Source organism: Muscardinus avellanarius (genome assembly GCF_963383645.1).
Source record: "Muscardinus avellanarius genome assembly, chromosome: 1".
Lineage (NCBI taxonomy): Eukaryota > Metazoa > Chordata > Mammalia > Rodentia > Gliridae > Muscardinus > Muscardinus avellanarius.
This window is the reverse complement of record NC_137786.1, coordinates 185,425,520-185,447,576: the sequence shown is the minus strand read 5'-3', so window position 1 is coordinate 185,447,576 and position 22,057 is coordinate 185,425,520. Positions and strand designations below refer to the sequence as shown.

The following is a 22,057-nucleotide window of genomic DNA, read 5'->3' as shown; positions in this document are numbered from 1 at the left end:
CTTGGGGTCAATCCCAGTACCAAAACAACAACAAAAATTCTAGAATTTGATTCAAAATCAACATAAAATACTTATTCTACAAAATTCACTTTGTTTCCTTTTGAAAAGTATGTATATCACCTTTAGTCACACTGGATATTTTACTTACATCATCAGAACTTTCTGGAATTGCAGGATTTCCTAAGAGCTTTTGGCTTTTTTGAGTCATCTTCCCTATTAGTGTCCAGCCTTGAGGTCACCATATTAATTTCTTGTGGCCACTAACAAAGTACCACAAATTAGGTGGCTTAAAGAACTAGAGCCCTGAGGCTACAGGTCAAGATGAAGGAGTCAGCGGCTGTCCTCCTGCTGAGGGCTGGGAGGATCTGCACCAAGCTTCTCTCCAAGCTTCAGGTTTGCTGGCTGTCTTTGACATTCTTGACCTGTCCAAGAGTCACCTGAATCTCTGCCTTGGTTTTTGCAGGGCTTTCTCCCTTTGAGTTTGTCTCCAAATTTCCCGTTTATAAGGACACTAATCATATGGAATTAGGGCCCTACCCTACTCCAGTATGAACTCAACTAATTACATCTGAAACAATCCTATACCCAAATAAGGTCACATTCCCCAATACTGGGGGTTAGGACTTCAATACATGAATTGTGGGAATATAATTCAACTCAAAACAGTCATATGTAGTTTTTTTTTAATTTTTAGAATACCTTTGTTTTGAAGTTTAAGATACAGCCAGACTGGGTGTGGTGGTACATAGCCGTAATCCCAGTTCTTGGAGACTAAGTCAGGGGATTGTAGGTTCAAAGCCAACCTCAGCAATTTAATGAAATCCTCAGCAACTTATCGAGATCCTGTTTCAAAATTTAAAAAAAAAAAATTTAGCAGGGTATGGTAACAGACAGAAGTAACAGACAGAGTTCAAGTTCAAAGACAACCTCAAGCAATAGAGTGAGACCATCTGCAACTTAGTGAGACCCTGGGCTGAGGATGTAGCTCAGAGGTAGAATGCCATGGACTTCAATCCTCAGTTCCACAAAAGAAAAAAAATTAAAATAAATAATTTTTTTTAAAGGACTAGGGATATATCTCAGAGGTAGAATGCCCTGGGCTCAATCCTCAGTACCTCAGGAAGAAAAAAAAGAAGGAACAGTCAGGCATAGAGACACATAACTGTAACTCCAGTGCTTTGGAGGCTAAGACAGGAGGAGCATAGATTCGAAGCCAGCCTCAGCAATTTAGCAGGACCCTGTTTCAAAATTTAAATCAAAAGGGCTGGGTGAAGCCGGGTATGGTGGTACACGCTTGTAATCCCAGCATTGGGGAGGCTGAGACCAGAAGATCGTGGTTCACGGACAGCCTCAGTTACTTAGTGAGGCCCTCTGCAACTCTGTGAGACCCAGTTTCAAAATAAAGAATAAAAAATAGGGCAGGGGGTGTAGCTTAGAGATTGAATGCCCCTGGGTTCCATCCCCAGACCCGCAAAAAAAAGGGGGGGGCTGAGGAGGTATTCAAAATAAAATGCCCCTGGGCTCAACTCCCAGTATCCCCCCCAAATTTTTCAGATACAAAGTATTTATAGCCAACCATAGTGGTACATACCTGTAATCTCTGTACATGAGAGGCTGGAATTACAAATTTGAAGCCAGACTGGGAAATTTAGCAAGACTCAAAAGAAAAAATTCCTGGGGTGTATTTACTTAAGTGGTAGAACACCTCTGGGTTCGCCAGGACCACAAACAAAAAAAATACAAATTTTATACTTTTATCATTACTTTCCCAGTGAATTTGAACTAAAGGATAATATAGTATGTGACGACTTTCTTCTAAGGTTCCTAGTATTTCTTTTGTCAATAATACATTAGAATTTGGTTTAAGGAACCTGAAGCAGGAAGATTGAGATTCACAGACAGCCTCAGCTACTTAAGTAAGGCCCTTTGCAACTCGGTGAGACTCTGTTCCCAAAAAAAAGAATAAAAAAATAGGGCTGGGACTGTAGCTCAGAGGTAGAATGCCCTGGGTTCCATCACCAGTACCCCCCCCCAAAAAAAAAAAAGGTTCAAGGCTACAGTTTTCATTATTGCTTTACTTTGCCATCTGAATGTTTCAGGTTTAATGTCTTTTATCTGAAATATTTGAGACTAGAAATATTTCAAATTTAGGAGTATTTACTTAGATTTACTGGTTGAGCCTATGTCCAAAAATCCAGAATCCAAAATGTTCTAAAATCCAAAACTTTTTGAGCATCATGTCAACTCATAAGTTTTAGACTTTGGATTTCAGATTTCCAGCTTAGGGATGCTCCGTGCCTATTGTCACAAAGCCAAGTTAGTCATTTTTCCCTTCAGGTTTTAGTAGAATGAGACTTCCAGCTTATGTCTCATTAATTGAATCTCTTCCCATCCAACCCCCTGTTCTTCTGTTTTGCCTTTATAAACTTCATTAAGAACAGTTATTTATTCCCATATTTGGCCAAGTAGCCTATAATATAAATTTTAGCTTAAAAAAAAAAAAAGATTCTCCCTCCTTTCCTGAGGCTCATGGCTTTTTTGTTTTATACAAAAGGCTCTCCACTAATGATCGTATTCTTATCATGAGTCCATTCTCTGCTAGCCTCAAAAGGCACCTGAAAGGCTATATTTGTTTCTTGGTTTAAATCTGCTATCGAATTATGACCCATTCTATGCAAATCTGAGGTTATTATTTCTGACACCCTTCCTATCTTCTGCTGAAAGTTTTTTGTTCCTAAACAAACTGTAAACCTCATTCTTTTACCACATCTCTTTAACTCTTCATTCCCAAAGCCTCTCAAATATTCCAGTGTCCTGATGACCCCTAACGTCCTCTGTGATCCCTGTATCTGCTTCTGTATCTCCTCTGTTAGTGTCTTTTTCTCATAAAGTAGCAGCAGTGGACTAGGGCACACAAGCTTAGGAAGCCTCGAGGACATGACAGACACGCATCCAGGTCAGCGCTCTAGTCCTGAAGAGCAGTTCATTTCTTTGTAGGTACCTACAAGTGCAAACTTCTAGAAAGCTGGATTCCACTTCCTCAGAAATTCCTAACTGACCCCAGATGAGAAGAGTCTCCTCTCTTAATTCTCCTTAATTCTTCCCTTTTCCTTTTTTTGTCTTCTGTTTTCACTATCTTATCATTCTTTTCATTGTCAGTAGTAATTCTTGGTTTTATTCCTATCATTTTTCCACATGTGCCTTTCCTGTTCCGATGAGCCAGAGCTGAGCTTGCCAACCGCCTTCCTCTGGTCAGGGTGACACCACTTTGCATTCAGGGTGCATGTTTAAAGCTGATAAGGCAGGGGAATATATATATATGAGAGAGAGAGAGGATGGAACCCCGGGGGCATTCTACCTCCGAGCTACACCCCAGCCCTATTTTGTATTTTTTATTTTGAAACAGGTTCTGACTGAGTTGCGGAGGGCCTCACTAAGTAGCTGAGGCTGTCTGCGAACTACGATCCTCCTGTCTCAGCCTCCCAAATGCTGGGATTACAAGGGTGCGCCACCACACCCGGCTTTTTTTTTTTTTTTTTAATACTGGGATTGGACCCAGGTTAGTTGTACCTCTGAGCTAGACCTAGATCCCCAGCCTTTTTTTTTTTTTTTTAAGGCTCTCACTAAGCTGCTGAGACTGGCCTCAAACCTGCAATTCTGCTTTAGCCTCCCAAGAACTGGGTTGACAGGCATATGCCACCATGTCTGGCTGGATAAGTTTTTTCTTTTTTTTTTTTTTTTTGTTTTGGGGATCAAACCCAGACAGAGGGATTCCACCTCTGAGCTATAACCTCAGCTTTATTTTATTTTTTATTTTGAAACAGAGCTTCACTAAGTTGCAGAGGACCTTGTGAAGTGGCTGAGGCTGGCCAAGAAATTGTGATCTCAGTCCTCAGCTGTAAAATGAAGTAAACCAGGCATAGTGGCACATATGCTAACCCCAGTGCTTGGCAGGCTAAGGTAGGAGGTTTAAGACCAGCCTCAGCGACTTAGCAGACCCTCAGCACCTTAGCAAGCCCTGTTTCAAAATGAAAAATAAAAGGGTCTAAGGGTGTATCCCAGAAGTAGAATGTCTGTGGGTCAATCCCCACTACAAAAAACAATAATAGCAACATTAATAATAAATAAAGTAAAGATAAGAAATGGTACTTAACTTTAGGGTAGTTGTGAGGAATAAATGAAATAATATATGTAATGTTCATGGTAGTACATGAACATTATATGTTAACATATGTTAACAATAAATGTTAGTTATAGCCAGTCATGGTGGCACACACTTGTAATCCCCATACTTGGGAGGCTGATACAGGAGAATCACAGGTTTGAGGCCAACCTCAGCAACTTAGCAAGTTAAAATCCTATTTCAAATTTTAAAAAATAAATAGGAGCCAGGCGTGGTGGTGCACACTTGTAATCCCAGCATTCGGGAGGCCAAGACCAGAGGATCACGGTTCACGGACAGCCTCAGGTACTTAGCAAGGCCCTTTGCAACCCAGTGAGGCCCTATTTCAAAAAATTAAAAGACTAACGCCAGGCATGGTGGCGCACGCTTGTAATCCTCGTGCTTGGGAGGCGGAGACAGGAGGATCGCGCTGGTTCGGAGCCAGCCTCGCTGGCTTAAGAGACTGTTTCCACATAAAAATGTTAAAAAATAGGTCTGGGAGTGTAGCCCGTGAGAGTGTATACCGGAGGTAGAAGGGCTTCCAGGAACCCCGGTACCACCAAAAAAATAAAATAAAATGACTAAAAAGTAGGACCAAGGGTGTAGCTCAGAGGTATAATGCCCCTGGGTTCCATCCCCAGTACTGCAAAATAAAATAAAATAAAATAAAATAAAATAAAATAGGGCTGGAGTGTACCTCAAAGATAGAATGTCTCTGAGTTTATCCTCAATACCAATAAAATAGATAAATATTATTATTGCTGTTGCTTAATCATCTGCTAAAATAAGGAAAAATTCACGACCTAACTTCAGAGATTCATTAACTTTGAAACTTTTTTTTATCATAACCCACACTAAGAAATATATAATAAAAGATTTTTATACACCATACAATGTACATAGAATTTTCAGTATTGTAATGTTTTACTTAAAAATACTAATTTAACCTACCAAACTCACTTCATAGACCACTAAGGGAAATTCTGCAGTTTGAAAAAACACTACTCTAGACCCTTTGCTAGTATTAAATGCTCAGGTCACCTAAGAATCAGAAAATCTAAGTAGCCCTTACCACCTTAGTATATAATTCCTTACCACATAGTATAATTCCTTTGGTAAAATAACTTTCAGATAGGATTTCAGTTCTCAAAAACCTCTGCTGGCCCCGAATCGGTATAGGCCATTTTATCTTTGCCTATTTCTGCTAGGTGATAAGCACTTGACTTTTTTTGTTAATGACCCTTTATTTGAGGATATATATATTTTAATACTCCTCTTTTCACTTTTCCAGTACAAATAATTAACTTGAGATAACAATAAAAGTAAAGACTTACAACAGGTCACAGTGTATTGATTTGCAAAAAGAAAAATAATCAATAAATGCTCTGAGTACCCCTATGTCAGGCTGGATACAAGAATAAATACAACTTGGTCTCTGCCTTTGCAAGCTTACAATCCTATAACTGTAAAAGAATATACAGATAATCACAGTGCAATGTGATCAGAATTCAAATAGAACCCCCTACATCTCCAGAGAGGCTTTCTCAGGAAAGCCTTGGAGCATTTTTATCTGGATCTTAAGGGATAGTTTGTCAGGGAAAGAAACAGAAGCTGGGTGTGGTGGTGCACGCTTGTAATCCCAGCGCTTGGGAGGCTGAAGCAGGAGGATCACACTGGTTCGAAGCCAGCCTCAGCTGCTTAGTGAGGCGCTCAGCAACTTAGTGAGACCCTGTTTCCAAAGAGAAGTATAAAATTGGTCTGGGAGTATAGCCCGGAGGTAGAAAAGCCCCTGGGTTCCACACCCAGTACCACAGAAAGAAAGAAAGAAAGAAAGAAAGAAAGAAAGAAAGAAGAGAGAGAGAGAGAGAGAGAGAGAGAGAGAGAGAGGGAGGGAGGGAGGGAGGGAGGGAGGGAGGGAGGGAGGGAGGGAGGAAGGAAGGAAGGAAGGAAAGAAAGAGGGAGGGAGGGGGGAGGGAGGGAGGGAAGGAGGGAAATTATTTCAAGTGGAGAGACTAGCATTGGAAGCATGATGTGCTGAGAAAGTAGTATCTTGAAATCAGGAAGCACATAAACTCTGCTGTGATCATCTCAGTGTCCACATTCCATTAGGAAAGCACAAAACTGGCACAAAGTGAAGCAGCCAGCCAGCGTGCAGGCAGCCCGGAGCCTCGCCACGCAGCCCCTGTCCTCCCGCCCTGCAGTCTGTGCTCTGGTGTGCCAGTAGCCAGTACCTCTGCAGCCCTTACTCTAACTTCTTTGGCCACTTCTTTTCCTGCTTCCAGAGGAGTGAGACAGAAAATCGCTTCCAGTGACTTTTAGTCTATAATATTATGCCATATTTTAATGCAGTTTTGCATTGTATAGCTTTAAAATAATGCTGTTAAAGTTAGCCACACTGAGTAAATACAGAATCCTTTTCCTTAATTGACTTGAACCATTCCTTTGCTCAGGAAATGATGTGGCTCTTCACCATTCTTGTTATTACCAATTGAATTTTTTACCAGAGTCACAAAACACTTTGTATTGGGGGAAAAAAAACAATATTACTCAAATTACAAAAGTATCATCTCTAATACTGCCTATCATTTTGGTGCAAGTAGAGATTTTAAAAGAAGTCATTACTTCAGTCACGACAAGCTGTCTTATTAGTGGCATTAGGTATTGTCACAGGATCATGAATTCTTGCTGTTACATTTATTTATGAGAAATAGACATAATTTCCAAAGGAAAAGAAGAGAAGGAAGATAGTGTGGCGATGCTCAGTGCGCTACTGCAAAAGCATGCCCTTAGTGACTGCAAATGGTTGCCAAAGCTTTCCTGGTGTGATGACCTAAGAACAAATGTGCTGTACATGTAGCATTCGCCAACCAGTCTCCTTCAATAGTAGGGCCAGTGTATTCCTACCATTACACACACCCAGATTCTGCACTGCTATTACAGAAGCTTGTTTCTGACTGAATGACCATCTCCCAAAGTTTGTTCGGCTTGATATGATTTTTAGTGGCACCTCTGCTGCGCTGTTCATTTCATTGTGCTTCTAGTACTTATAAACAGGGGCTGAAGTTTCATTTAAAAGGCACTCACTTCATCTTTTTTGTGACTGTGCAGCTTTTTGTTTGTTAATTAAGTCTTCTACTTTTATTATATTTACATTTTCCCCTATATTAACTTAACCTTAAAATTAAATCGCCTGTTCTTTTCTTACTCCACCTGCTGTGATGTTTGCTGCTGTATACATTTCACTTCTCCTCTGTCTTTAATCTTACCTACCAGTGCATGGGTACAGAGATAAATGTTTTACTCAGTCAATTCCCCAACCTTCAGCTAAGGGAAGAGTCCATAATCAAGGTACTGTATTAAGTGTCCTGATGTCTCACGACTTCAAACCATCCTCATATGAAAGTATGTTGCAAGTAACTTTTTCACATGTTTGTCAAATTGTACCCTTTTATTCTCATCTACATTCTGAATTTCCTGTGATTCTATTTACAAAAAAAAAAAACTTGCTATAATATTTAAGAAAAATCTTTAGATAGATTATATAGAAAAATAAATTCATATTAAGCAGAAATCACCTATGAAATCTTTTCTTGGGACCTGGTCTCCTAATCCCTTAAATGCCGATAGAGAAGCAGATGTGACATTATCATGGTGACTTCTGTTCCCCTAGAAACATGGCTTGGTCTGTCATTGGGCAAAGATTAAAGCATCTCAAGCAGGCTTTGCAGACCTGGAGAAGGAAAGCCATGCTGGGGAGTCCTCCACCCTTGTGGCCTCATTGCTGGGATGAACAGTCGCCAGGCATTTATGGGGGGCCCTGCTATTTTGAAGGGGCTACAGCGCTAGTCGTATTTGAGAATTAGCATATGCCTGTGTATTTAGATATTTAATAGTCAGTGGTCTCACTTACATAGAAAATCCTTGATTTTTATAATGAGTAAGGTCAGCTTATGTCATGAGACTCTTCTAGCTGTTTCGCTTGGCCTTTCTCATCGAAGGCATCTGCTTCTGACTACACAGTTCAAATAAAGCCTTCAAAGATTAAATGAAATTCATATCACTAAGTTTAGAATGCCTTACTATTTTCCATGAAATTGATGAAAAACTACAATGTAATTTTGTTTAAAATTACATCATTTTGGCATGGTATACAAACATTATAAATCCCACCTCTTTTTTTCGATTTAGTAAGTTTCTAGTTTATCCAAATCTAGATCTCTTGTTGAACTAAAGGCAGAAGCATGTTCCTTGGTTCTTTCGTGAAGCCCTGAAGAGACTGAGCCCCACGGCGTTTCCCTTGTAGGCTTCATGGCCACCCCACTTGCATCTCCAGTGCCAGTGCAGTCTAGAATATGAGTGACTTCCTAGGGCCTTCTGAGTCTAGATAAATGATTTTGAAATCCTATGTTGAATAATGTTAATGTTGCAAAAGTAAATGGCAAATGATCATTATGACGGGTGAATCTTAATGAACTCGCTGCTGCCTCTAAAGCTGCAGCTTCCGAGCATGCCTCTCCCTCCTTGCTCAGTGGTGTCCCAACAGCTTGTCTCACTCCATCCTTTTGGCCTCTGTGAAGGTGTGTGGGCCAGTCTCCGCTCCAGCACTCGCTTGATCAGCTCGCCAGCGCCCTTCATTGACGTTGGCGCCCGACTGGCAGGCAAGGACCACTCAGCCTCCTTTAGCAACAGCGCCTACCTACAAAACCAGCTCCTGAAACGCCAGGCGGCCCTTTATGTATTTGGTGAAAAGTCACAACTGAGGGTAAGACTTTTTTTCACTTAGAAACTTTATGGATACTCTAAGGCAGTTTATGAAACTTTTCACAAACTAGCACTTCCAGAATTTTTTTTTGTAGCATGATTCTTAATCTGGAATTAATAATGTCAAAAAATTTGCTCTTTATATTTATATCTACACATATATGTACCTATACATGTATATTGACATAGATATATATCTTTATATTTGCCATGAAAATAAATATTGATCATAATCTTTAAAAGTCAGCCTAAACAACTGGAATCTTAGGAAATATGCATACAAAACAGAATAAGACTTATTCAGCATGCATTTTGCAACTTGATTTGGTGTCCACAAGAATTTATGCCCATTGCCAAGCAGATGCTAAACCTGTCAGTACAGAAGGCTGAGAGGAGATAGAGGAAGGTTGTAGCACTGTACATGGAGTCAAGGGGAGGTCAAGGCTAGGTTCTTTAAGTAATGTTTTCTAGATTTTTCAAAGCTGTATCTATAGAGCCCATGTCAGAAAATTCAAAATATTAGACACTAATCAGTTTCGGTGTGTGGGGAGGGGAGTTCTGGGGATTGAACCGAGACCTCACACATTCTAGAGAAGCACTCTTACCACTGAGCTTTATCCCCAGGCCTCAGTTCCTATCATGTTTTCTTCTAAAGAGCTTCATTAGGCTGAACTATTATAAATTGTGACCTTAATCTCTATCTCCAAAAGCAATAGTCATTTCTCAAGTTCAGTGTTTTCCAAGTCACACTTAAGAAAATACATTTTATCAATACTGACAAGGATGTAGGAAATGAAAGTATTTGCTAATTCAGAAATCCCCTCAAAGGTTAGCCCTGGGCGATGGAGACAGACCTTTGGCTGAACTGCAGCACAGAGGCTGAGCACAGTGCCCTCAGCAGGATCCCACATGCTCGGCTCTTGAGATGCCAGGGACTGAGTCATCGCTTCTGTAGCAGACTGGTGTTGCTAGCTCTTCTCCCACTGCCTGGACTGCTGCAACCACTTAGTCACTAACCTTTAGGGTAGAGGGCATTAAACCACTGGGATTAATGCTTAATTTTTAAATCTGCATACATGTCTTCTGAGACAGCAGATAATTTTATATCCAGAAAATACTCAGAACTCTTTCAACAGTAATTCAAGGTTGCCTGTACAGCTCCCTTGGCACCGGTGTCTTTTCTAGACCATAAGCTATCTACCTTTCAGCACACTTAGATGATCTGAGTCACTCCCCACAGTTCGGCTCCTGAATGCTCTTCCATTTACATCTTCGTCCTCAGACTAGCTGGGTTGATTGTGCATATTTGAACAAGGCCACTTGGGATCCATCATTTCTTCCTTTCTGCTTTTATTTTCCTTCCTTCCTTTCTGTCATCAATAAAGTATCATATATGCTTCTATATATACATATTTGGTACTGGGGATGGGACCCAGGGGCATTCTACCTCCAAGCTACACTCTCAGCCCTATTTTTTTATTCTTTATTTTGATACAGGGTCTCACTGAGTTGCAAAGGGCCTCACTAAGTAGCTGAGGCTGTCCGTGAACTCCGATCCTCCTGTCTCAGCCTCCCGAATGCTGAGATTACAAGGGTGCGCCACCACGCCCAGCTTAATAATAAAGTATTATATTTATAAAACAAAACTCCACCATCTTGGCACAAGAGTTGTTATCAATTGTATATATTGCATTTGGGTATTGCGTTTTATTAGTTCCGTTGTGTCTATAGAGCATGGCTGTATATCTATCTTCTATTTACCATAGCTAACACAGTCATGTCCATTTGCAACAACAAACCTTTGTCTCTCAACAGAGGAAACATAAAGGAAAGCCAGTAAGTGACAGAGACTTGTTTAAAAAATAATCCTGAATTTGTCCTTCTTTACCTTTTTAAATTCATAATTAGTAGGAGTAACAAATTCCTTATAACCTAACAGCTTATCTCAACACTGAGCTTAAAGCTCACAGTTTATATCATAACCATACATAGTTCATGGATAGTTGAAAATAGAAATCTATTTTTCCTGATAAAATTTATGTATGGCCAGGCATGGCAGCACACGCTTATAATCCCCGCACTTGGGAGGCAGAGACAGGAGGATCGCGCAGATTCGAAGCCAGCCTCGCAGGCTTAAGACCCTGTTTCCAAATAAAGTATAAAATAGGTCTGGGAGTGTAACCCGGAGGTAGAAGGGTTTCCAGGAACCCTAGTACCACACACAAAAAAAATTATGTGTGATAATTTTTTTTAAATAATAGAAAGGAACTCATAATATTGCCTTTTTTGTGTGGTACCAGGGATGGAAATAAGGGGCATTCTACCTCTGGGCTACACTCCCAGGCCTTTTATTTATTTATTTATCTATTCATTTATTTATTTTTGTGGCATGGGGGTGGAACCCAAGGGCTTTTCTACCTCCAGGCTACACTCCCAGGCTTATTTTTTATTTTATTTGGAAACAGGGTCTCACTGAGTTGCAAAGGGCCTCACTAAGTACCTGAGGCTGGCTTCAAACCTGTGCAATCCTCCTTTCTCGGCCTCTTTACAAGTATTGGGATTACAAGCATGTGCCACCACACCCAGATCACTAATTTTTTTTCTATCTCAAGCCTTACGTTATATTTCTGTGTTGTACAGCCTTTTTTTCAGTGCTGAGAATAGAACCCAAAGCCTTGTGTGTCCTAGTCGTGTGTTCTACCACTGAGCTATATCCCCAGCTCTTTTTCACAATTGTTTTACTCATCACTTAACATCCAATATAGTCACATGAATAGATTTATCTTCTACATGTAAAATTGTTCACATTTATAAGCATATAGGATTTTTCTATTTTGTGTGTGTGTGTGTAAGAGAGAGAGAGAGAGAGAGAGAGAGAGAGAGAGAGAGAGAGAGAGAGGAGAGAGAGAGAGAATGAATTGCCAAAGTTGCCAAAATCATCCCCAAGGATTCACCCAGAGGTGCACAGGGAAACGAAGGGGCTCAAACACTGAATGGGGGAGGGCGTAGCACATTTGGAGGGAGAGGGAATGGTGGTGGACCCCAGCTGCCCCTCCCCCTTCTAATGCCACGGAAAAGGGGCCTCCTCTCCTCTGGCCGGCTCTCCTCCTCGTCCCTGTGTCCAGTTTCTCTCTGGGGAGGTGGGTTGGGGATGTGGGAAAAGGGTGTAGTGTGAGTGGGCCCCAGAAGGGGGAAGACACTGGGGAGGTCCCCCATTTTACATGCACTCACAACACTGATCTCCCAGGAAGCAGAAATTTTATTGAGATATAATTCACTGACATATTTTCCCTATATTTTGTATTCTTTCTTCAGAGTACCTTCCTAAAAATAGATTTATTAAGACAAAGAAGCTGGGCACCGGAGGCCATGCCTCTCTAATCCTAGCAAATTGGAACCTGAGATAACAGGACCATAAGTTTGAGGCCATCCTGGACAACGTAACAAGAGCTTGTCTCAAAATAAATATGTAAAAAGGGCTGGGAATATAACTCAATGGTAGAGTGCTTCTGGATTTAATCCTTAGTACTGGGTTCAATCCCTAGAAACTTTTTTCCCTCAATATATTACTAGAAATGATATATTTTTTTAATTTAAAAAACCCTTAGGAAGCCAGGCATCATGGTGGCATATGCTTGTAATCCCTGTACTTGAGAGGCTGACAGAGGAATTGCAGGTTTGAGGGTAGTACACAGTTACTTAGCAAGACCTTGTTATAAAATGGGGCTGGGAGTACAGCTCAGAGACAGAATGCCCCTGGATTCCATCCCAGTACAGTACCGGGAAAAGAAAAAAGAAAAAAAAATCTTTCTTGGCAGCACTATTTTTTTTACCACAATTAATGTTCAAATACAATAAGGCTTCCCATCATAACCATGTTTAAGTGTACAATTTAGTATCATTGAGTGTATTTGTATTATTGTACAACCAATCTCCAGAAAGTAGTTTTACTGTTTGAAAAACAAATGATCCAATAGAATAATTCAAGCAGAAAGTTAAGAAAATAGAATCTGGGGAAATTCATTCATCCTTTGGCATGAGAAGTTAGAGCACTTTTAAATTTTCTTCACAACTAGGCAACCAGATTTTCAAAATGAAATATACCTCTGGGCCAGTATTTTTAATTATAAATGCAACAGTTCATACGTCACACAGAATAAATTTTATATGGTTAAAGAAATAAGTGGAAAAGAACTCAAGTAAACATAGTTGATACATGCTTTATATTGAATGAAAATATCCCAAAAGTAGAAATAGACAACATTTTTCATATTTGGTTGCATATAGTTTTTTATTATTGACTTTAAAAATGTAACCATGATGTTAGTAGTCTTGAGGCACTACTGATTTTTATTTTTCTCATTTTTTATCTCTATTTTCTTATTTTTATAATGAACATGTTTTACTTGAATGATAAACAAAGAATAATAAGAAACATGTTTTACTTTGAATAGCTACAAAATTTAATTTGTACAGTTCTGAAAACCCAACAGTGTATTACCTTTCAATTACATGATGGGTCTTAGAAAGATGTAGTTCATACTAGCTCCTCTTTAGACTTTCAGGTTAATGGCCTAAAATTGGCTTATGTCTTGGTTCTATGAGCTGTATCAAGTTCCAGCCTACCAACAGTCTTCAGATTCTCAGAGCGGCAGCCTTCCTAAACTAAGAATCCACCTCTAAAAAGGACGAGACTTGCCATTCAGGCAAACTGCTGGCTCTTCCACAACTCACTCAGGAGCCCCATGCAGCAGATGGGCTTGCCTGGCCTGTTGCAGCCTCTGCAGCTGCTGGGAGCTTTGCTCTTAAGTGTTGCACAGCAACTGTCTAATTTTCTGCTTCTTTATTCACAGAACTTCAAGGTAGAATTTGCTTTAAATTGTGAGTTTATTCCTGTTGAATTTCATGAAATCCGACAAGTGAAAGCCAGCTTTAAAAAGCTGATGAGAGCGTGTATTCCAAGTGCCATCCCTACTGACTCAGAAGTGACTTTCCTGAAAGCCCTGGGAGAGTCCGAGTGGTTCCCACAGGTAAGGCTGGGGCGGCGTGTCTCACGACGCACAGGGAGGCCCAGGTGGACTGCAGACCCTGAGAAGACACCCCCACCCCGCTCCTCGTCTCCCCTCTGTTGGGTGCCCTCTGTGAGCCTTTCCGTTTCCAAAAATAGTGTGGTGTAGGAAGCGAGGGGTAGAATTCTTGATCACTGAATTTCTATCTCTGTTTAATTGAAAGTTTGGTGTTCATAAGACGCTAAGAAGGAAAAGGTTATTTTATATGGCAGATTTTTAGGTACAATAAATTCAATCAACATATATTTATAGGGCTCCTGCTTGATTGTCATAACAGTAAGGAACCAAGACAAAAGGCGGTTTCTGCATGACTCTGAGGGATTCTCCTCATGGTTTCTTTTATGTGTGTTGGGGGAGGTACTGGGGATTGAACTCAGGGGCGTTCTACCTCTGAGCTATACCCCCATCTCTGTTTTGTTTTGTTTTAATTTGGAAGCAGGGTCTCGTGAAGTTCCTGAGGCTGGTTTCAAACCTGCGATCCTCTTATCTCAGCCTCCCAAGTGCTATAAGCATGCGCCACCACGGCTGGCTCCCTTTTTTTTTTTTTTTTTTTTTTTTTTTTTTTTTTTATGGTGGTGGTATTGGGATGGAACCCAGAGGCTTTCTACCTCCGGGCTATACTCCCAGACCTATTTTATACTTTACTTGGAAACAGGGTCTCACTAAGTTGTTGAGAGCCTCACTAAGTAGCTGAGGCTGGCTTCAAACCTGTGCGACCCTCCTGTCCCAGCCTCCCAAGTGCAGGGATTACAAGCGTGCACCTCCCTTCTTGTTTTCTAACCTTTGTCTTCGCCTGTTTCAGGTCTCTAGATTCATTCCCATACCAGCCACCAAAGGCACATTGGATGCCCAAAACCTATTAAGTTAGGGGCAAACTATATATCCATCATTCAACTAAATCAACCTTAGGGTATTTTTAATTGAACTTTTATTGAGAAATTAAAGGGAAATAGGTATGCCAGCACACATGCACCTACATTTCTTTCAAACCACAGAAAGACAGGTATTTATGACATACATGTTTTAGACATCGATGCAAACATTTGGCCAAGAGCATTTCTGCAGTACAACCTCCAGCCTTGTCTTTAGACTTTGATGCTATGTCCATTATTCCTTCTTCTTACCCTACAGAAATTTTCAGTTTCCTTGTCTCCTATTCCCCCCAACCTAAAGCATCCTGCCTCTTTTGAGGAGGAAAAATGGGTTGTTTCCCATAGTACTTTGGCCTGAAAGACAGAGAAGCTAAAAAACAATGTCAGTACCCAGGGCAGTAACTATTCACAAGGCACTTAAATTCTAGAGAAATAGCCACACATACAAGTGGTTATAAATATAATCAGGGTGTGTTCACTACTCTTAAGGAAGTTCAGAATACCCTGAAAACCCAGAGAGAGGGGCTAACCAGCACTTTGTTCTGCCCTGGGCTATGAACCTAGCCCATACTGTCCCCACCACCCAAATGCCTGTCTGCATCTCTGGTACATTCTGTGCTCTTCTCCTTGCTGAAAGGTGGGCATGTACCAGAAGTCAGAAGCTAAAAACAGTGGAAAATATTGCCCCACCTGGGCTAGTGCCATTTTAAAAGTTAACTGTTGGAGCAAATGCCGAACTCAAGAGAATTCGGACCTGGTGATGGCTGTGTTATGGGAAGTGAAGAGCTATCCATTGTCAAGCAGGGCGTATATCTTACTCCTGTGCTTGAAAGGCCTAGCTCTAGCTGTTGTGGTGCATGCCTGGAAGCCCAGTACTTGGGAGGCTGAGGCAGGAGGATCTCAGGTTGAGGTCAGCTCAGCAACTCAGCAAAGCCCTCAGCAACTTTGTGAGACCTTGTTTCAAAACAAAACATAAAATAGGACTGGGGGTATAGCTCAGAGGTAGAATGCCCTTCAGTCCCCATAACACACACACACACACAGCCTCGCACTGTTTAAAACATTGGTTTGTGTTTATCAGAGTTGGGTTCTTACTGCAAATTATGTCATATGATGCTCAAAACACTTCTTAAAACCTTGCACAATTGCTTTTGAAAGCTATATGCTGTGCTCACATCCTAATTCATTGTTCATGAAGGACTTTAGGTCAATTGGCTTGCCTTTAAAAACAGCATAAATGGAAGTTTTCTTCCCATGTAATACACAGTACAGATAAACATAGAATTCATTTACTGTAAGACTTCTCTTTTTAAACTGTATGACGTAGCCGGGCGTGGTAGCGCACACTTACAATCCCCGCGCTTGGGAGGCGGAGACAGGAGGATCACGCAGGTTCGGAGCCAGCCTCGCCGGCTTAAGAGACCCTGCTTCCAAATAAAAAAATATAAAACAGGTCTGGGAGTGTAGCCCAGAGGTAGAATGCTTCCAAGAACCCCAGTACCACCAAAATAATAATAATAATAAATAAATAAACTGTATGACACAGTGCTTTCTTGTATGCTTACAATGTTACACAACTATCACACAAATTCCAGAGAATTAAGAGCACACAATAGAACTTACACATCATAGACAAATTTTAAATCTATTAACTATTTGCATGACCATTTAGAATCTCTTTTTCACTCTATGGAATTTATAGCCATTCTACTTTTGAAGAAATTATATAAGGTTATTTTGTTCTATTATGTATCATCTGAACACATTGTTTTAAGTAAGCTGTGTGTACTTTTTCTTTCTTTTTTCTTTCCTTTTTTATTCATTTAGTTAGTTAGTTTGAAACAGTTTCTTGCTAGATGTCGGAAAGTCTCACTGCATTGCTGAATTGCAATCCCTGAACTGTAATCCTCCGATCTCAGCTTCCCAAGTACTGAAATTGAAGATTTGTGCCCCCACACCTGGCTGTGCTTACCTTTAAAAGGTGCTATTGTTTAATCTTGATTTGAGAAGGGCAGTAGGCAGCTGGGCATAGTGGCGCACAGTTGTAATCCCAGTACTTGGGAGGCTAAGACAGGAGGATCACAGGTTCAAAGCCAGGCTCAGAAACTTAGTGAGGCTGTCGGTAACTTAGTGAGACCCTGTCTTTAAGTAATGAAATTGAAAAAGGGCTAGGGGTGTGTAGCTCAGAGGTAGAATATTCCTGAGTTCGGTCCCCAGTACCACAAAAACTAAATAAATAAATAAAACACGAGGTGGTTCTGTGGTCCATGTGCATGATCGCTGGCATGTTGGATGACACAAGGTCGATAGCAAGTCTGTCTGTCCTCTACTCAGGAAGTGCTTGGTCTAATCGTGTCTCCCTTTATGTCTCCCAGCTTCACAGGATAATGCAGCTGGCTGTGGTTGTATCAGAAGTACTCGAGAATGGTTCCTCAGTTTTGGTCTGTTTGGAAGAAGGCTGGGACATCACTGCACAAGTAAACTATTACATGTATTTTCAGATATTTCACTTTATATTTATATTTCAGTTTACTTTTTAAATTTTGCACATAAATCTTTTTATACTGACCAGTGTGTTTATGTACAGAGAAAGTCCCACGTTAAACACCACCTGGTATCCATCAGGAGGCTCTGTGCCATGAGCTGTCAGCTCCCACACAGCCCGGCTCAGGCATCGGGACCCAAATCCACAGGTGTAAATGCCTGACAGTGGTGTGAGATTGGACTGTCCTTTCTGATTTTGTCTCTTCCTTTCCCTGGCTCTCTTTAAGCCCTTCCTTTATGCTCACGCCAGAATGAAAAGTATGAATACAAACTATCTAAAAATGTTACCCTTTACCTATGAAAAAGTAGACTAGGAGCCATGCGTGGTGACCCACGCTTGTAATCCCAGCATTCAGGAGGCTGAGACCGGAGGATCGCGGTTGGTGGATAGCCTCAGCTTCTTAGTGAGGCCCTCCACAACTTAATGAGACCCTGTTTCAGAATAAAAAATAGAGAAGGGGGTATAGCTCAGAGGTTTAATGCCCCTGGGTTCCACCCCGAGACCCACAAATAAAGAAAAAAGAAAAAGTAGAGTAGGTTTGAATTGATCCCTTGACCTCACTGGAGAAAGGCCAAGGTCAGCAAACTGGCAAGTTAAGGACTGAAAGAAATCACGAAGCCAAAATAGATTTGCATTTTAGTTGTTACTAAAATGATTGCAGAATTCTTTTGATTGGCCTCCTGTAGCAGTCAGTGAACAGATTGCTGTCTGGGTAGCTTTCCTCAAAAGGAAACGCTTTTATCTTAGCAACAGGACTTTTTCAGGACTGAAATTAATGAAGTGTCTGTCCCGCTTGTGCCCTAGGTGACATCCCTGGTGCAGTTACTCAGCGATCCCTTTTACAGGACGCTCGAAGGCTTCCGGATGCTGGTGGAGAAAGAGTGGCTGTCTTTTGGGCACAAATTCAGCCAGCGGAGCAGTTTGACGCTCAACTGTCAGGGCAGTGGCTTTGCTCCAGTCTTCTTACAGTTCTTAGACTGTGTGCACCAGGTAAGTAGAGCAAGTTTAGATTGACAATATGAAAGAAAGAAAAGTGCCAGCACTCAAACAAGCACCGCAGCCCTGTGCCAGGTGCCCTCCTGTCATATCTCAACCAGAGCACATGCCAGAATCTTAACAGTAGCCTCTTGGGAACAGAGAAGGAAAAGAACTACTTGGTTTCTGAAATTAGGACTGCTGAGCTGGCTCCTGGGCTGGCCCCCAAGTGAGTAGTCATTACTCTAAATTACCATCCCACAGAAGAGGAGCAGACTTGGGCACGTTTTTTAAAGTGTGGACTGGGGTAGAATAGCAAAAATCTCCAGGTAATGGCATGGCCTGAAATCCAACATGTCTGCCCAGTTTGGGAAAGCCCTGCCATGTGCCTGGGATCATAGGAGGTACAGCCTAATCCTCAGAGAACTAGTCAGGGCCCAGCAAGGCAAGCTTATGGAGTTGAGGACGCTGGCTCCATTCTACACGGTGCCCTCACTGGGGCTAATGACCCGGGGTATAAAATCTGACAAAGCCTGGGAGGGCAGGAGAGGCGCAGGCTGTAGGGCCCCTCTTCATCCCAGGCACAGCAGCAGACCCCTCCTGGGGGATTTACTCAGGGTATGGCTGAGAGTGGGATGGCACTGGGCTCTCAAGGTGAAGGCTAAATTGACCTAGGAAAAGCAGGCTGGAGATTTCCAGCCTTGTTTTATCCTCACCACAACCCCAGGAGTAGGTGACTAGATTCTGGCGTGTCAAACACTATTGGAAGGAAAGGTGGAAATGTTTTCAGAAACCAGAATTGGAACTTCTGAAATTTTCTTCTGAAAAATCCAAGCTGGTATTTGGTTGTTGTTGTTGTTGTTGTTGTTGTTATTGTTGTTGTTGTTGTTGTTCTTCTTCTTCTTCTTCTTCTTCTTCTTTCTTCCGCTTCCTCTTCCTCTTCTTCTTTTTTTTTTTTTTTTTTTTTTTTTTTTTGGTGGTACTGGGGATGGAACCCTTCTACCTCCAGGCTACACTCCCAGACCTATTTTATATCTATTTTTTGTTGTTGTTGTTTTGTTTTGTTTTGTTTTGTTTTGGGGTTTTTTTTCTTTTGTTTTGTTTTTGTTGTTGGTTTTTTTTTTTTTTTTTTTTTTTGTCTCTTAAGCCAGCGCAGCAGGCTTCGAACCTGCGTGATCCTCCTGTCTCCACCTCCCAAGCACAGAGATTACAAGCATGCGCCATCGCGCCTGGCTCTGTGTGTGTGTGTGTGTGTGTGTGTGTGTGTGTGTGTGTGTGTGAGAGAGAGAGAGAGAGAATTGAGCCCAGGGACATTCTACCTCTAAGCTACATGTCAATCCTAATTTTTATTTTTATTCGGAAACAGGATTTCATTAGGTTGATGAGTGTCTCACTATCTGTTAGGGATGTCCTCAAACCTGCAATTCTCCTATATCATAAAGTGTGCCACTTAAATTACATAACTTGGTAGTCTTTAGTATATTTGCAGAGTTGTGCAACAATTATAGCTTTAGAATATTTTATTTCACCAAAAGAAATTCCATACCCACTAGCAGTGGCTTTCCATCCCTGCTGCCCACCACAACAGCGTGCGCGCGCGCACACACACACACACACACACACACACACACACACACACGGCCAAATTGTAGTTCAGAGGGAAAATGCCCCTGAGACCCCCAGTAACACACAAAAAAAATTTTTAATTTCCATTAATGGAAAGAGGACTTTAGAGAATCGACCTTCTTTAGCTGAATTTTGCTTAAGTTAAATATACTACTAAATAGGTTAAATCTACTACTAAATATGTTAAAGTGCAGAATTCTGCATACCTAAACATTAGAGTCTGCAGAAGAATCTAGTCACATTCAATAAGAAATAGAAGTTCTCAGCCAGGCACAGGGGTGCACACCTTTAATCTCAATACTTGGGAGACAGAGACAGGAGGATCACAGGTTCTAGGCCAGAGCACTAGAACCTGCAAGACCTGTTTCAGAATAAAAGGGGCCAGAGATGTAGCTCAGTAGAAAGTCCCTGGGTTCAATCCCCAGTGCTTCACACACACACACACATACACACACACACACACACACACACACACACACACACACACACGATGGGAGGTACTCATGCAAGACATGTTGTCCTCCCAGATGGGATATCAGTCTTTCCAAGTGCACTAATCCTTATTTGGGATATAATGCTTATATTTTATTGCTGGGAATGGGACAGGAGTATGAGGAGTCTAAAATGTTGGGAAGTAACCTGTATTCTGTGAATATCCATGAAGGGATATGAATAAAGCAAAAGAGAAGTTGACTTTTAATGAAAGCTCAATTGTTTGCAAGTAAATGTTTCACAACTGTAGAAAGTAATATTGTTCAGATACTAAAGGCCCTGTGAAAGCCGGGCATGGTGGTGCACTCTTGTAATCCCAGCATTTGGGAGGCTGAGACTGTAGGATCACAGTTTAAAGACCGCCTCAGCTACTTAGTGAGGCTCTTTGCAACTCAGTGAGACCCTGTTTCAAAGTAAAGAATAAAAAATAGGGCAGGGGGTGTAGCTCGAAGTTCAAATGCCCCTGGGCTCCATCCCCAGACCCGCAAATAAATTAAATAAATAAATAAATAAATAAATAAATAAATAAATGCCCTGTAAGTATGACTTCAATTCTAGTTGAACCACATTAAATACTTTTATATTTGACATTTAGTTTAATTTTTTGAATTCACCTGATCCCTATTTTGACTTAGTATTTCATACTTACCACCCTGAGCGCAGACAAGTCATAACACAGGCCGCATGTGACCTTAATTGCAGTACTGTAAGGTGCTTGGCTGTGATCGGTATCAGCTTTGGTTAAGCAAATTATTTTGTGCTGAAGGAGGATTGTGTATTCATTTGAAGACAGAGAAACCTGAAAAATCTATGGTTAACAAATGCTGCTCCTGAGTCTCACAGACTTAATTACAAGGTAGTGTTTCATCATCTTCTACATACTGGTCTCAAGCATTAGAAAATGCCTTCTTTGAATGCCTTTCAAGTGAGCACTAGTACTTTACATGACTCTGACCTCTGCCAAATAATGTGAATTAGTGCCGTCCTCAGTCTCTTGGGGACACAAAACAGGGCCAGGCCCAACAACATTTAAAAACTAAATTCAAAATTACACAGCAGCAAGCAAAACTTTCTCGAATGGAATGTATTCCATGCTTGTTAACCATTTCTAACATGCTGAATGCCAAAAGGCAGTGCATGAACATATGCCTAGACTTGTCCATTAGTACTAATAAAGTTACAAAGAAAACAGATGAAGCGCTGTTCTTAAATTAGAACTGCCTCATCATATAAGAAGCCATTGTTTATGCCAGTAGACCCAGGTGTCAGATGGATTATAAATGCTGGATCACTGTTGCATAATAGCAACATCTGGCAGGTTTTTGTTGTTGTTGGCTTAGTTCAAATGATTTCATTACAGGATGCTTCCTTTTCTTAAAATAGTTGAACCAAATCACTGAAAAGCAAAATACTTCCAAAATTACAAGAAATGAGGTTTTTTGCCTACAATTTATTTTTAAAATATAATACCAAGGAAGAAAATAAGTATACCGTGAGCGAAGGCATGAAGCATGAGGATGTGTGACCCCTTTATCTCAGATCAGAGGGACTCCTT

The 22,057-nt window shown here is 41.0% G+C and overlaps 1 protein-coding gene across 7 annotated transcripts in view; it reads left to right on the top strand.

The window, feature by feature from the left end:
• Nucleotides 1–22,057, top strand: part of SBF2 (SET binding factor 2) — a gene marked incomplete at both ends in the record, with an annotated part of 354,199 nt that overhangs the window by 314,998 nt on the left and 17,144 nt on the right. For 4 of the 7 annotated variants that reach the window (XM_080718166.1, XM_080718165.1, XM_080718164.1 and 1 more), the window contains 4 exons: nt 8,740–8,924; nt 13,777–13,953; nt 17,240–17,341; nt 18,214–18,399. In XM_080718166.1, the coding sequence (XP_080574292.1) occupies nt 8,740–8,924; nt 13,777–13,953; nt 17,240–17,341; nt 18,214–18,399 (650 nt within the window). Of the gene's footprint in view, nt 1–7,435; nt 7,511–8,739; nt 8,925–13,776; nt 13,954–17,239; nt 17,342–18,213; nt 18,400–22,057 lie in introns of all 7 variants that reach the window. The other 3 variants (XM_080718163.1, XM_080718161.1, XM_080718160.1) reach the window with 1 other exon arrangement.